This window comes from Triturus cristatus, chromosome 3_1 (assembly GCF_964204655.1).
Source record: "Triturus cristatus chromosome 3_1, aTriCri1.1, whole genome shotgun sequence".
Lineage (NCBI taxonomy): Eukaryota > Metazoa > Chordata > Amphibia > Caudata > Salamandridae > Triturus > Triturus cristatus.
Window position 1 is genome coordinate 358,934,964 of NC_140583.1, and position 15,954 is coordinate 358,950,917.

Genomic DNA, 15,954 nt, shown 5'->3' on the forward strand with positions numbered 1-15,954 from the left:
AACCTCCTTATCAGGGAAACCCATGTTCTCACTGACATGGAACAGAAAGTCCGGCAACATATCCTTGGAAATATTTTTTCCCTTAAGATCCACAGTACCTAAGGAGGAACAATCGGAAGACTCTGAACTGGAAATATCGGTGTAAATGTCAGGACCTCCACCAGAACACACACCAGCGGCCTTCGTGGAGGACTTCAAATCCGACAAGGTCTCCAAAATCAGACTCTTCAAACGGACATCATCCAATTTGGCCTGCTTCACAGGAGGGCCGGAATCCACACTGTCCCCAGGCGAGGACGGAGAAGACACAAGCGATACATGTCTGCGCTTCTGACTACATTTCCCCATGATGACCAACAGATACTGAGCAACAGGTACGAAGAGCACACATATTGATTTATTAATTTATATATAGAGCGCAACATTCATCCCAAGGGACATCACGGCGCTAAAAAGCAATAACAGAGTGTAGGCGGGGGAAATTTCCAGATAACAATTTAGTAGTCAGGAAATAGATATGTTTTCAGTTTTTTCCTGAACATTAGGTGTTCTTCAGTCATACGTAGTTCCAAAGGGAGTATATTCCAATTGACCGCTGCTATTTTAGAAAATGATCTATCGCCCATCCTAGCCTTGGTTGTGCGTTTGACTGAAGCCAATGCCTGATGGCGAGATCTCAAATTACACGAAGGTGCATGACATTTTAGTCTCCCATGCTAAATTTGAGGGCCAGTTTTATATAGTGTCCTGTGTGCAAAACACATGAGCTTAAAATTGGCTCTTTGACGTACGGGTAACCAGTGAAATTCTTTCATGCATAGAGAGGCAGAACTATATCTGCTCTTATTGCATACAAGTTTAGCAGCTGCACTTTGGACTACCTGCAGTCTAGTGAAAAGAAAGTCGGCCATGCCCATATATAGTGCGTTACCATAGTCCAAATTACTCATCATTAACGCCTGTGTCACAGTTTTCCTACAGTTTAAAGGAATCCATGGCAAAAGTCTTCTAAGAAGGTTTAATATAGCAAAGCTTTTTCCACATAGTGATCGAACCTGGTTTTGCATAGACAGAGCATTATCAAAGATGAAGCCCAAATTCTTGGCGGCCTGCCTGGGTTCAGGAACAGTTCCCAAAACCTGGGGCCACCAACTATTGTCCCAAATTGTTTGGGCTCCTCCAAAAAGTAAAATCTCTGATTTTCCGGCATTGAGTTTTAAACAATGTCGAGACATCCAATTTGCGATTTCAGTAAGACAATTAATAAGGTTGTCCTTAGTATTCCCTTTTTTCAGCTTATCCGACAAAGGAATTATCAATTGTGTGTCGTCAGCATAGGAGCATATGTCAAAGCCCCATTTCCTGCTGATATCTGCCAAGGAGGAGACGTATATATTAAAAAGAGTGTGGCTCAGAGTAGCTCCCTGTGGTACTCCATAATCAATGCTCTTAGCCGTGGAGGAGTATGGTCCCATTTGGATTATCTGGGTTTGGTTCTTAAGAAAACACGCGAACCATGCTAAAGCATTTGAACATATTCCTTTTTCATGTAGAATTTGCAGTAGTTTGCTATGGCATACCGTGTCAAAAGCTGCTGTAAGATCCAGAAGGATCAGTGCTACCGTTTTACCCTGATCGACTAGAGATCTGATGTTATCTGATACAGCTAATAAAGTAGCCTTGGTACTGTTAGCCCTGAATCCGGTTTGGGAGGAGTCCAGTAGGTTATTGGATTCAATAAAGGCCGTGAGTTGTTTATTAATCAATTTCTCTAGTACCTTCGATAAATACGGTAATTGTGATATCGGTCTATAATTGGCTGGATCATGGATTTCAAGAGCTGGCTTTTTTAAAAGGGGAAAGACAACTGTTTTTTTCCAAATAGCTGAAAAGGAGGCAAGTTCTAATGATTGATTAAGGGCTTTAGTAACATGGGGACAAAGTGTTGAAACCAGACGTGAAAAAATAAAATGTGGACAGGGGTCCAATGGGGAACCTGCCTTAATTTCAGTCATGGCTTTGGCCACTTGTTCTTCGGAAAAAGGGGTCAGCCTATCTAGGTGGTTGTGGGCTGCGGGATGAGGAGCTAAGTTTTCCCAGGCCTTGGAGTCTTCCTTATTTGTAAAGGTAAAAGTAGTGTAAATTTTTGTCACTTTACTTATAAAAAAATTATTGAGTAGTTCACAGTTCTCAGAAGAAGGTGCCATAGATTGTGACAACAAAGTAGGCTTACGAAGTTCCCGAATTATTTTATAAAGTTCTTTAGATGAGTTTCCTGTTTCTTCAATTCTTTTCGAGTAATACTCAGTTTTGGCCTCTTTTAGGGCTCCATGGTAGGTTGTTTGCTTGGCTATGTAAATACGTCTATCTGTACTCGATTTTGAGAGTCTCCATTTATGTTCTTTAGTTCTACACTCCCTTTTCATACGTTTTAGATTCAATGTATACCATTTTTCGGATTTTTTAGTAGCTGATGTCCGAGTCAATGTAGGGGCACACTGATCGAGTGTTCCTTCAATAGCAAACTGTAGCTGTGTAGCGAATGTATTTATAGAGTTTTGTTGCAGAGGCTTCAAGATACCAGAAAAAATGGCACTAAAAGATTGTAATTTGGTTCCAGGCCCTAGACCTTGGTTGACCCTTCATCTCAGCCTTTGATGTATGTTTAGGTAAGCTAAAAGAAAAGGGGATTAGGAAATGATCCGTCCATATTAAGGGTTTGATTTCCTGGATAAATAGTGATTCTATGTTAGAGAACAATAGATCAAGGGTATGACCGGCCACATAAGTTGGTTTGGAGATCCTTTGAGATAGTTGCATTATATAGCCATATCATTGTCAAGATGTTCAACACCTGGATTTGTAGGTCCTTTTTAGTGAAGATTAAAATCTCCTATGACTAAAAACTCATTATGCTTCAAACAAAGAGGAAGAAGTTGTGTAAGTAGGTTAGAGCTTAAATCAGACTGATAACCTTGCGGGTTATAGATGACCACCCCTCCAAATAATTTATGGTCACCCACGAACACTGAGAACGCTAGAATCTTATGTGTGCCTGCTTTAGTGACTGAAATGGAGATACATGTGAGATGGTCTTTATACACAATTGCTATCCCCCCTCCTCTCTTACCGCCCTTCCTATTAAGTTGTAAAATGTTATATCCAGATAGTAGGGCAGTGACAATATTGGGAGTATTATTATCTTCGAGCCAGGTCTCAGTGCCAAAAACTAAGTCTGGGCTTAGATCATCCAATATATCCCAAATTTCAATACTGTGTTTAGGAAGGGATCTAGCATTAAAGTAGATACAGTTTAAATCCTGCATGATATATTTGGGTATGAATGATTCCAGTGGGTGAGTAGGTTGCTGCTCGCAGCTATCCCCTTTGCAATGTTTGCAAGAGAAAGGGCCTTCAAATTTTTCGGGGGATGCTCCAATACATGCCTTATCAAGGCTGAAAATGTGTCCTATAGCTGCAAGTACGTCTGAAGTATAGGTGAGGGGCTTAGTTTTATTGGTCAGAATTTGAGCAGCATTTGTGGGCCCTGGTCGCGGATGGGCGCAGACGGGCTTGCCTTAGGCGCGCCCGCTGCGCGCGTCCGGCCCTGCATTTGCTTTAAGCTTTCCCCCCCGGAAGTTACAGGCGACTAGAGCGCCAACCTTCCTCTGCCAAGATGGCGTTCAGCCCACGAAGTCAGCCAATGAAAGTAAGTGGCAAAATCTAGATTTAAACTAATCTAGTCAGTAATAGATAGTTCGTTTTAAGATTCTTTAAGCAGCAATGACAGATGTGCAAAAATCAGCGGTTAAAAGTAACAAGGTACGAACTTTAAAAACTATTCAATCAGATTATAAGTTGTTAAAAATATATTTAGCAGCAATAGAAATTAAAATATGCAAGCTTAATGATTAAAATAAATACAGCGTTTGAAAGAAACACTTCGTTCCCCACATACGCTCAATTAACCCCCCTTTTGTTTAAAGAAACACTGAGAAGCAGTCTACACCAGTTTCAGTAGGCATAAGACTCAAGCAAACCAGCCAGCCAACAGCAGACACAAAGCACAAAAGGAATGTGTTGGCGTTGCCAACCGCACAGTGAATTTCCCAAAATTCCCAGCCACCCTAGGCATAAGAAGGGGAGAAGCAAGTGCAGCATGTCTCAGAAGCAGCAGTGTCCAGAATCTGTTTGAGGACGAGCCACCGAAGGGCGAGATCTGCCAGGGGCCCCGGAACAGCCCGCAGCCAGTGAGACTGCAGGACCTGACATGCCCGAAAAAAGAAAGCCAAATCATACCCTGGCCAACCAAACCACCTCCCTGCTTCTCACATGATGGGATTCAACAGGGGAAAGCGGCACCCGCTGCACCAAGGGACGCAGTCTACACCACGCCAACCCCCGACAAGCAGAACAGCAGCACCGTGGCTCCCACAGACGTAAAACGCAGCGGGAGCCAAATCCGTCACCATACAGAAACACAGGCAACAATCCCCCCACACCCAACCACAGCGGCGTGGCAAAGGGGAACAGAGCAAAGCCCTCCCGCTGAACTCCCAGCAATCAACAGCGTGAGGGAGAGCACCCATACTGCGCCACACAGCAATCGAAAACCAGAGGTTCCAGGTGTGAAAACATTTCCCGGAACAAAAGAAAAAGAACTGAAGACCACCGGGGATCCGACAAGCCCAGCAAGTCCGGCACCTGGAGATACTTACGGAGTCCAGGAGGCAAAGCATCCCAACACCAGTTGCTCCCTCGAAGGCCCAAAAGCACCCCCAGAACCTAGCAAAGGAGGAAACTGAAGCACGTCCAGCAACACGGTTAGTGCACAACAAATACCTAGCATCTCCCGTCATGTCCACTGACAGGAAACAAAACAGGCAGTGCTTTTTTCTGGCTAAGTTCTTACAGCCCCTGGCAGGAGGGTGGGTGGAGCTTAAAAGCGTTTCCAGTTTTGTTTCCTGTCAGTGGAATATACCTCCTTTGTTATGACTGGGTCGAGGAGGTAATATACACCTGTGGATCATGTGAACAAAATGTAAAGCTTATAAAACCATACACACGTACTCTTTCTTCCTAGTTGCCTTTAGAAGTTTAGCTCTCCACAAAATTATCTCAATTTATATTTAGAACAATTTGTCTCTGGTACCCATAATCGGGCAGGCTGATTTTTTTCATGCCTGGCTTTTAGGTTATTAGTAATTTCTCAAGGGTTATCTTCCTAAAAATAAAATGATCCCATAGCCAGTTTGTCACTCATAGCAATGTAAAAAGTACTTCCAACATCAAAGATACAGGAGCAAAGTTGCCGTATGTTTTACTTTTGTTGGGTTAGCCGTGCATAAGAATGGAAGTGTGATGTCCCACTGGTCATTAGGGAGCAAGGATGGTTAGAGGGATGAGTGGGGCTCAAAGCCAGAAATACATGTAGCAGTAGTTGCGGAAAACGTTTTAGTTTGATATATAGCTTTCTCTTGCAAGCCACTGTCACCAAATTGTGTCCAATGCAGTACATGCAATTTTTTGGAGGCATTCATTACACATCAATCGAGTATTATGGGAGTTTATATGCCTGCAGACAAAAAAATGATTATTTTCCCCAGGTTCATCAACAAAGGGGTTCACAATAAATATTTTTATAAAACTATTGGGCAAGGAGAATAAATTCACTAGGGCGTATATCTAACAATGTTAGCAAAATGGCTAATTTTGAAGACGACCTCGGGTGCAAAAGTGCCACAAAATACACAAATCAACTACATAACATTTACACTGTTAGACAGTTTCTGAGCAAATCTGTTTCAGTTCCACGGCTGCTGACTGCCTTAGATAAAGATTAAGGAAGTAAACAAAGACCGAGTAAAGCAGAAAGGTTTCCAGAAGAAATTGCAGACCACCGGGATTTAGATTTAAGTAATCCACTTAGGTTACCAAGCCTGCATTTTAAAGGGCTATAAGAGGAAAGCTAAATAGGTCACACACACACACAAGAAACCCAATATCCGGGTAAAACAATGTCAACCTATATAGTCATGCGCTTCCACTATGCAGGTCAAGCCATCGGATAAGAAACAGGCTAGACATGGCATTTGCCCAAATGAATCTGTGCTACCACAAACAACAAAAAATTAAGGTTATTAGGCCACAGGTTAAAAGAAAGAAATAAGTGACTGGTATTAATAGCGCACGTCCTAGCAGATAGAAGGTCCGGAGAGAGACCCGATAGGCTGTGTTTGTAAACCTATTCGCACACCACATTGACGCAAACAAAACGAATGACGAAAGTAATCACCTGAAAAAAAGATATTTGTTTCTGGTATCTTTCAGCTGAACATATATAATTAGAGATCCTGGTATATTTTTTAATAGTCTATCAGTATTAATCCACATTTATTTTTTGCTCATGTTACTGTGATAAAAGTAAGTGTAGCTAGCATGTTCCAGAATTTTATACGCTATCATTGTACACTCCGCATTGTAAGTAGCTACATTTTGATCTTGTCAAAGCAAAGGTATAACATACAATACGCTATTAGTATGCCATAGTAGCACAATTTGTGGGATGACTTCCAAACTTTGCCATCACACATCAGAGTACAATTCGGTTTTATGGAGAAGTGAGTAGGTAGTGCGAATATATGTCAATTGTAATAAAATTCACTCATTTGTTACAGCCCTGTATTCCAAACACATTTGCAACTTATTTATAAAAATCGCAATTCTTTTTTTTTTACTCCATATGTTGTCAATCTGAACTGATGTTGACCCTGGCAATCAAAACGAACTGCGGGCCTTGTATGTAATCAACATGTTTCAGTGCATAATGAAAGATCTGTCACCAGTACAACCCAGTTGTACATTCTAGTGGTATGAAAGAGTTTGGTGAAAAATCAACAATCCAAAAATCAAACTCATGAAAAGGATACTGGATAAAAACACTGATTATATATTTTACGGAACAGTGAGACTACTAACATCTCACATGTACATTAGGCAAATAGACTACTTAACTGTGAAAGGAATCATAGGTCATTTTAAGAATGGAAAACACCCTCAGTGAACAGGTATGCTTGCAATTACACTTAAAGTTGCAAAATGCACTTTTATCTAGAGGCAGAAAGGGGGAATTGCAACCACAATGTCAGGTGTGTGCTTCTTACACATTCCGCAATAACAATAAACAACCGTCAAACCTCATCACAAGAAACAGACTTTCAAAGCGTAAAAGAGTCGCATAAAACATTTTCATTCTCCTAACAATGCATACATCTCAACCATCTTGTACCTCTCCCCTTCCCATCCCCATTTCCGACTGCTCTGCAGTGAAAGAGGGGAGAGCACCCTTTCCAAGAGCTGAGGAGGGGGGCACAGACAGGCAGGTAGGGGGGCTCGCCTCCTTCAGAGCACAGCTGGTCAGGGAGCAGCATCTCCTGAAGAATGACTTACCGATCAGACTGGAGTTCATGAAAGGTGTCGGCGACAATCCTTCATGGGGCCCTAATCGGCCGTCATTCAAGTGATCGCCGTAATGAGGGCTGTCTGCAAACCCCTGGGGAGAGAAGAGCAGAGGATTAGGAAGATTATTTGGCAGCTCTGCTAATTGAGCGTAATGACACTATCCTAATTAATGTATAATGCTGCAATTTTTCACTGTCACAGGAAACTCTTAAGAGTTTGTTGCTGGTGCGTTCTGGAGGCATGCCCTCCCGACTTTGACTGCAAAACAACTTCGTACAGTAACCAACAAACAAGTCGCCACCTGGGCGTGTACAAATGCACGTTTCCACCTAAAAGAATACATATGACTGCAACCAGTTCAAAATTATCTATTGCCATAAATCTCACAATAACATAGAATCCAAATCCACGTGCAATGGAATAAAAGGTTAAACCCCATGCAGGTACACATATGTACACCATAAAACGCCATTAAACTGGGATGTACCAACATTTCACAGAGAAATAGTCAAAGGCGTTAAGGTCAGTGGGATCCCCAACACAGGGACGTTACCAAAAACAGCCCATCTGCCAATAGGCATTCTGGTCCAAGTAATAGTACCGCGGCAAAGGGTTCTCATCATCTTTACTCCAGAAGAACTAAACACAGATTTGATATCTCACCTCAAATCCTATGCCTTGCTTTCACATAGCTCCCACAAATGCTAAAGTAACACATTAGTGGACGATCAACCCGTCCAAAAAAACTGAGGGGCAGGTATGCACAACTGTGGAAGAGCAATGGCAAACTGAGAAAAAGTCATCTTAACGAATTCCCCATGCACATATTAAGATGCTTTATCAACATGCAATCCTAGCAATAGTGACTCACGCAATGATTTAACATGGCGCTGCAGGGTGGGTAAAGGTCTCTGTACTAGTACTTGTGCATGTGCACACCTGTCTATAGCCCTCACTGTCTCCTGCCCATATGCTGGTGTTTTTGAAGCTACTGCATTATTAAGCATACGCATCAGGAGTAAGAAAAAACCAACTGAATACCAAAAGTTGTACACTGACCAACGGCAAAGCCTTTGTGACTCAAAATGTTGTAGATTATAAACCCATAATGTTCCACACGGTCATCGCCATCTTCACATTCTATAGTCCCGAATGGTTAAATTGGAGTAAAACTGTCAAACTCTATTGGATTCAATTAAACAGCTTGGGAAACAAACTGTACATTAATTGTGTCTGAGGAGAAGGAAGGATTTGTGTAACTCTAGACCAGTGTCAGGCTGCAAAACTTTTATTACAACTAACTTTCATTTTCCCATTTTCAGATTCACATGCACTGCATGAATTGAAAAACAGCATCCCACTCTTGATGGTGGGACTAAAGTTGGAGTCGTACCAATGAAACGTTTCAAAACTGCATTTCTCTGTGACACCTTAATGTGCCTGAATATCCGAACTGCAATATTATAGTACATGTATGATCAGAAGACTACACAGTTGCTTTGCCCGATGAGGGTCTTCCAAATTTAACAAGCACAGGATTTCACTAAGAAAAGGTGAAAAATCCTATAACTTGTGTTAAAAAGACTACTCCGTAAATGCTTTCCATTTTGTGGCATACCATGGTCCATGAAGCTGGTCTGCAGCCTCCACATGAATTTCCATCCATCTTGAAAGGAGTTTTAAGTAATCGAATTCTATAACTGTAGGGCTGCCATGTTAAGTGACATGGAATATGAAGTCAGACGTGTCCGGATCATAATGTTAGTAAGGGATCTCTCGTGGGGAACATGCTCAAATGTGCATTTAGTGTGACACAATAGGGATGGACCAAACAAGGGAAATGCCAAATCAAGACTGTCCCCGGTTTGATCTGTTCCCGTGTGTACAATATGGCCAGCCATACAAGTGGGGCACTGTTTTTAGGTCTCGCATGGCATTGCAGGGCAGAGCCCTGCTCGGCCTCGCAAGAGATTTTGTAGGAGAGGACTTTCAGTAAAGGGCTTTAAGTCCCGCCCCTCATTTCCATTGGCCAGCATCACTGTTTATGGTAAACAGTGACCTGCATTGGAAATGAGAGTTTTCTGTGGATGCCCTTTCGCCTCCGAGCCGACTTGGTGGCCTGCTTTGCATGTGTCGCAAAGCAGTTTCTTCTCTTTATGGGGCCAAACACATGGCCCCATAAAGATAAGAGATCCCCATGCTCCGGCTGTAGCAGCTTGTTTTAAGTTGCCGACACGAAGGCTCTTGAATCTGCCTATACTCGGTGTTGAGGGGATTACGTCAGGTGCTCACATTGGGCTGCAGCACAAATGTGAGTAAATTGAACCAAACAACTAAGCTATCTGATTTCTCCTGTCTTAAAACGCAGACTGCTTGGAAGCTAAACTGCCGAAAGAAACAATATATAAAAGCAGGGTCGCAAACTCTTACCACGCAGACATAAGCGGTGTAGGACCTGTCCTGATTATTTTATTGTGAATTGCACATGCCTATCCCATTATGGCATGCCCCCAGGCCAAGTCTGGTGGGTTGCAAGTGACGGAAGGACACAACTGCTTCTAGTCATGCTGACAAGCGTGGGCAGGCCAAGAAACTACTTTTTTCACACATTTCCATGCACTTTTCTGTTTGTTAACTCTTCTGTATCTATCACGTGTTGAGTGCAGTGCATACATGTATAGAAAATCGGCCATTGCTTATTTCCGCTTTCAGACGGAACTCATTTACACTGTAAGGCTCAAAATATCCACACACTTTTTTTGTCTTTGCTGTTCTTTTTTTCTTCTCTTACTAGTTAAATTCTCTCTCTTTTTCTCTTCCCTGTCTTTTGCTGCCGGTCACATTTCCTCCTTCCCGTCTACTGTCACTTGTTCATCCTTTCTCTTGTCATGGATGTGGAGGCTTTCATATGTTCTTCTCCAATATCAGACCTTCCCCTTTCATTATCTCTTTTGCACTGTTATCTCTTGCACCCTTCAGTGTTGCCCAGCATCCCTGTGGACTATCTCTTGCTCGTTCTTTTGTATTGTTGTTACACACTTGCGTCTTTATCTTTTCTCTTCAGTCTTCTCTCTGCTGGCTTTCCTGCCCCGCCAATTGCTTCCTTTCTTTCCCCCTGATCAACCTCCCCTTTTCCTTATTGTTCACCCCTGTTCTTTTCTCTCTCTAGTCCCCTTTTTGGAGCGTCTTGCTCTCCCACCCCCATTATCTCACCCATCATCAACCCCATGCCTATTTCTGCATCTTTCTCTCCCTATCTCGTGTTCTCTCACTGGTGTTCTTTGCCTGAAAGGTCAGAGATACAATTCTCTCACCTGCACTCTTAACTCTTGATCATTTAAATAAGGACTGTCCTATGCAGGTCCCGGAGGACCAAAACCATGTCAGACTTTAACAAGCACTTGCAATGCAATAGGTCTTGCATTTACGCGAATTTAAGCTATTGGCATAGTAAATGACAATGCCTTTTATTTAAGTTTGAAAACCCAAAACATAAATAAAAGGCATTGTCATTTACAACGCCATAAGCTCAAACTCTTGCAAATGCGAGACCTGTTGCATTGCAAATCCTTGTTATTGGGAGAAGAGTGGGAACACCTGGAAGGAATTTTGGGGATCCTGGCAGCTGCGAGGGAGCAGCATGATTGTGAGGGAGCAACATGATTTTAGTACAAGTGAGAGGGAGCAATATGATTTTAGCCTAAGTTTGAAGGGCAATGCGTAATCTATGCGCATCACACTACTCTTATCTGTTTATTTAGTTGTCACTAATGTCTAGGTTTAGTAGGTTTCCCTGAACGCTGGTTGACCGTGTGCTTGAATGGTGTAACCATTCGGAATGGAAAGTGAGAGGAAATTTGAATTTGTTCCCCCACCACTGCCCATTTTGGAAAAACGTCATCCAAAAGATATAAACACCGCCTTTCGCTTGCCATGGAATGCTTTAGGATCCCGAGATGGCGTTGGGGAGCAGCAGAAAGACTGTTTGAGCTTTAGGGGCTCAGGGTGCGACCTTCCTCAGGGGTTGGAAAGCCACGACCCATTTCTTTGGCCCTAGTGTAAAGTTTCTGGTGTCTAGTGGGCTTTCTATCACTTCCTGGGGCTGGACGGACAGCATTTCCCTTTTGGAGTAGAGGCATGGTCCGATGCCAGGGTGAGGCAGGCTGCCTATACCACTTGTGTTTTCTGCCCTGGTGTCAAAAGACTTTGTCCCCGTCCCCCTCAAGGAGACAGATTGGGGGTAAACAACCCTATCCATTCCTGAAGGTTGGGGTCAAAAACAATGATACCCCATCAGGTTAGGAGCATGGCCCAAATGGCTGCGTAGACTGACGCTACCTGTTCTTGCCCCCACCCCCCATAACCAGTGGGCTTTCTTCTCACTAGGGGGGCAGACCGGGAAAAACTGCCCCCAATCCACCCACAGAATGGGCAGAAATACTATTGCACCCGTTCTATAGTGGGGCATTGGTGTGGCCTGCTCATGAATGGGGGCAAACACTTTCTTTTACCCGTTTCTCTAGTGAGCATTCTGCCCCTCCATACTCATCTATCCCTCCCCACACCCAACGGGGCAACTTTTTGTGCCTAGAGAGGAGAGGTGGGAGTACAGGGGGCACTCCCTCCTTTAAAAAAAAAAAGAAAAAGACATCTCAATTGTCTAGTGGGCTTTCTGCCCCTCCCTGGGAACTCAATCCAACCTAAGGGGGAGCAGAAAAACTGTACGACCTATTATGAAGTGGTGGCGCACTACCTCCCTCAATGGTACCCAAGGCTTCCATGGTGTATAGTGACTTTTCTGCTGCCCCGGGGGGCAGACTAGGGGTTAGGACCCCTATCTGCCCCCCATAGTGTACAGAAAGACAGCTATGAATGTGGAAGAGGGGAACAAGTCTACTGCTGGGGTGGAGGACGCCCCTCAAAAGCAATTTCTGTTTTTTATGGTGTGGATCCCTGCATGGAGTACGCTCTCCTGCGGCAAAGTAGGTATGCACTAGGGAGAAAATTCATTGGAAAAGTGAGTCTCTCCACTTTCTAAGGGTACCGATCCTATTGAAATCAATGCTTCTTGGGTGGCGAAGGGTGGCTGAGATATGCCCCGAGCACTGATGCAAGCAAAAGTGAAATGAGTCAATCGGCTCATTTCACTTTTAGCTGGAAGAGGTCAGCTTGCCCTGAGCACAGAATTATTCTGAATTAAAAGTAACAGAATGAGGGCTGATGGGTAAGCTCTTTCCCAATAGCCCGACCTGAATTTTAATTCAGCTGGTGCCATTATCAGAGGAATTTCCCGTCCTGTGTGCTTTACCGTGTCCTCCGCGTAAACAGCACCTGGCTGAAAGTGCTCCTCACGTGGAAGGTCAGATCAACAGCATCCAAGTGGAAAAACCCAAAGTACTTTTGTATTTCTCCATGCTTTCTCTTGCCTGATATATATGCAAGTCAAAAGTGCGAGCTTTGTTAAATCCCCTCCACCAATCCCAGATGATAGTGCGCTCCTCCTCTTTTATCCCTGGTCTAGAATATTTCTAGCTATAATTACTAATTAACATATAATTTAAACTGAATATATTTTTCTCTAATACATTGAAAGCCAGCAAGAAGTAAACATGTATTCCTACTACACATCTGGAACCCCTACTAGAAACCCTGATCATTTGGCGTTGCCAATTTTGTTACCTTGGCTGGGACAATTCTATGTACCTCCCTTGGTCTTCCCTTGAGTGAATTGAATCTTTCAGAGACCCTATCCAACTGAACAACTTTTCTACCCAGCTCTGTAAACAATCTTCATTTTCTTCCATAAAAACCTTATAGAAGTCTGAAATAGATGCACCATTTGGTAAAAAAACTATTATAATAGGTGATTTCCTTGGGACAACTTTTCTCTGTGCAGCAGATCACTTATTTAAGCAGTTCTATATTCTAAATACTTAAGTACTTTGTTGCGTTAATCATTTTTTTGTTCTTATTCTCCCTTATTTTTACAGAAGGTGGAATATTTTTGTACACAGATATCCTGCTTTTGAAGAGAGTTCCATCTCCAAAACACAGACCCATCTGTGCCTAACATTTCCTATGAATTGTTTTTATATCATCTATTGTAGATTTGGCATCACCCAACCACAATTATGTTTTGTCCACCAAACATTTTTCAAAATTATATTAGTGGTAGTTCTACATGTGTATTGCTTTCATTAAACAGGGAGTACATAAGACACCACAGTTAAGATTACAGATGGCCAACAGAAAATCTTTAAAGAACTAGTAGAAGAATTTGGCTTCAACACCGCAAAACGAGCTTGCATTCAGTAAAAGCACTGCTTGGAATGTTGGGTCTCGCCCCATATAACATTCTTATTTCTCCACTGCTTGCTTATCTGGAGACTTGGTGGTCATAACAGGAGCAGAATATAATGCCTCTCTGGGACTGGTAGTTGAGTATTGAGGGTGCGGGGGGGGGGGCCTACACTAAACCAATAGGTTTTGACCGGAGTATTGGTCATCTATTCTATTTACACATGACAAAGGTTTTAAAGAAACCAGTCTGAAATGTTTAGTGAACTACACAGATGGTGCTGGACCCAGTTTATATGCTGCTGGTTGTTCAGACTCTTATAGTTTGTATTACTGACTTGTTTCATGTCCTCAGATCCGGTCTTAAATTACATTTTTATTGAACATTTATATGCTCCTACATGTCGGACATTACTGGTTTTATATATTTTTTTGAATGGTTCAGTTAGCATTCCTACATGATGTGTCGACTATATGATATTACACCGAGTCACAAGATGGCTGCCAGCACTTCCTGGTTTTAAGTGCTGGCAGCTTATCAGATCTCAGGCACGAGATCGGGAGAGTTAGCGGATCCACCATGGCCATAGTTATATAGCTGAGAAATCTTTACATTTCTCAGGACTATTGAACGGATTTACAGCATTTAACAAAGAGCTACCTTTTTGGCAAATTTGGTGCAATTACGTTCAGCAGTTCGGGCTGTAGCCATGTCTAAGGTTTACTATGGGAATTAACAAGGAGAAATATTGAGAACCCCCCTTTTCTTGGCCCGACATGACGGATCATCCCAAAACTTTCAACACAGCAGCTGAAGTGAGTGGCGTATTAGTTTTGCAAATTTTATGAAGATTCCTCAAACCTCGACAAAGATATTGGCAAATTAAAAAACGCTCTTCCTATGGAAACTGGGTCCTAACTAGAACTACCCCCACTAGTTACCGCCAGTAGGATATATATATCGCGGGCACGCAAGTTATAGTTAGCAGAACTAACTATAACGGAGGAATTTCTATGGTTTTGTATGAGTGAAATGGCCAGCTATAACACCCCTGAAACCAATGGTTTTTTCAGTGAATTTCAAAGCTTTTTTAAATGCTAATTTCTATCTATAATGTCTCTGAAACCTATGTCTTTTTCAGTGAATTTCAAAGGTTTTTTAAATGCAAATTTTTAAGTGCGATAGTAGTTATACCTATTTTTTGTACTGATTTACTATAGTTTCTTAACTGTTCATTTATAAATATTTTATTCATTAAATAACATTTTTCTGAAAATTGCAACAATAAAACCTTAAAAAATTATTTTAATATACTTATATTATTTTCTTTAAAAAAATGTTTAGCATTAGAGAAACTGACATGCAGCCTACTGAATGATGATGGAAACTTTGACACAGTTTGGTCTCCATTAGTTGAATAATTATGTAGGGTGCCTCTCCGCCAGATCGTTCCTCCAGGGATCCGAGCCCTAGGTATGTCTAGTGAGTTGCTCTGAGTTGGGCAAACAATGGGGGAGCCCTCCGGAGACACAGAAGGGAGGCAAGAGACTTTCTCAAGTGAAACATTCTTTTTTTCCCCGGTGGAATGGGGTGCCACTGAAGGAGGAGTGGGGGAGGCACTTGGTTTTGTGAGTTGTGTTTCCTGGTTTCCATTTCTATTGCTTTTGGTAATTATATGGACATATGTATCACCTGAAAGACGCTGTACTTCTATTTCACAGTATAAAACGTAATAAAATCAGTTATAGAAAAAAATATGAAGGAAAAAGAAAGTCAACGTCTCAGTCTCAATATATTTAAACTAAAACCTCAAATGACAAAGCTATGGGAATGATTCAGAAAAGTTGCTATTTGTCATCTTTTTTTCAATCATCAAGGTCTTCGATGCTTTCTATGTTACTTAGCTATATTAAGCATCTTGAAAAAGTTAAATTTCAAAATGTTCAAGTATGATGACATTTTATATTCAGTCTAAACAATGCTTTTCAAAGCAAAAGATGGAAAATAAAACCTGACAATGAAGACTACGATCTGTGGCACTGTAGGCTGATGATCAAAGCTGTCATGGGTCCTATACCTATACACTGCCTTACACTGTTATTCTCAATGGAAAAATCCTTTAGATCTTTTTCCAAAACCAACCATTAGATGGCAGAATAACAAACCACATGTCAATCTAGAGTAAATACACAATG

General features: G+C 42.1%; 1 protein-coding gene across 13 annotated transcripts in view; it reads right to left on the reverse strand.

Annotated features, from left to right (window-relative positions):
• Positions 1-15,954, reverse strand: part of TCF12 (transcription factor 12) — a 692,950-nt gene that overhangs the window by 434,168 nt on the left and 242,828 nt on the right. For all 13 annotated transcript variants that reach the window (XM_085644109.1, XM_085644104.1, XM_085644112.1 and 10 more), the window contains one exon: positions 7,450-7,552. In XM_085644109.1, coding sequence (XP_085500235.1) covers positions 7,450-7,552 — 103 coding nt within the window. The remainder of the gene's footprint in view (positions 1-7,449; positions 7,553-15,954) is intronic.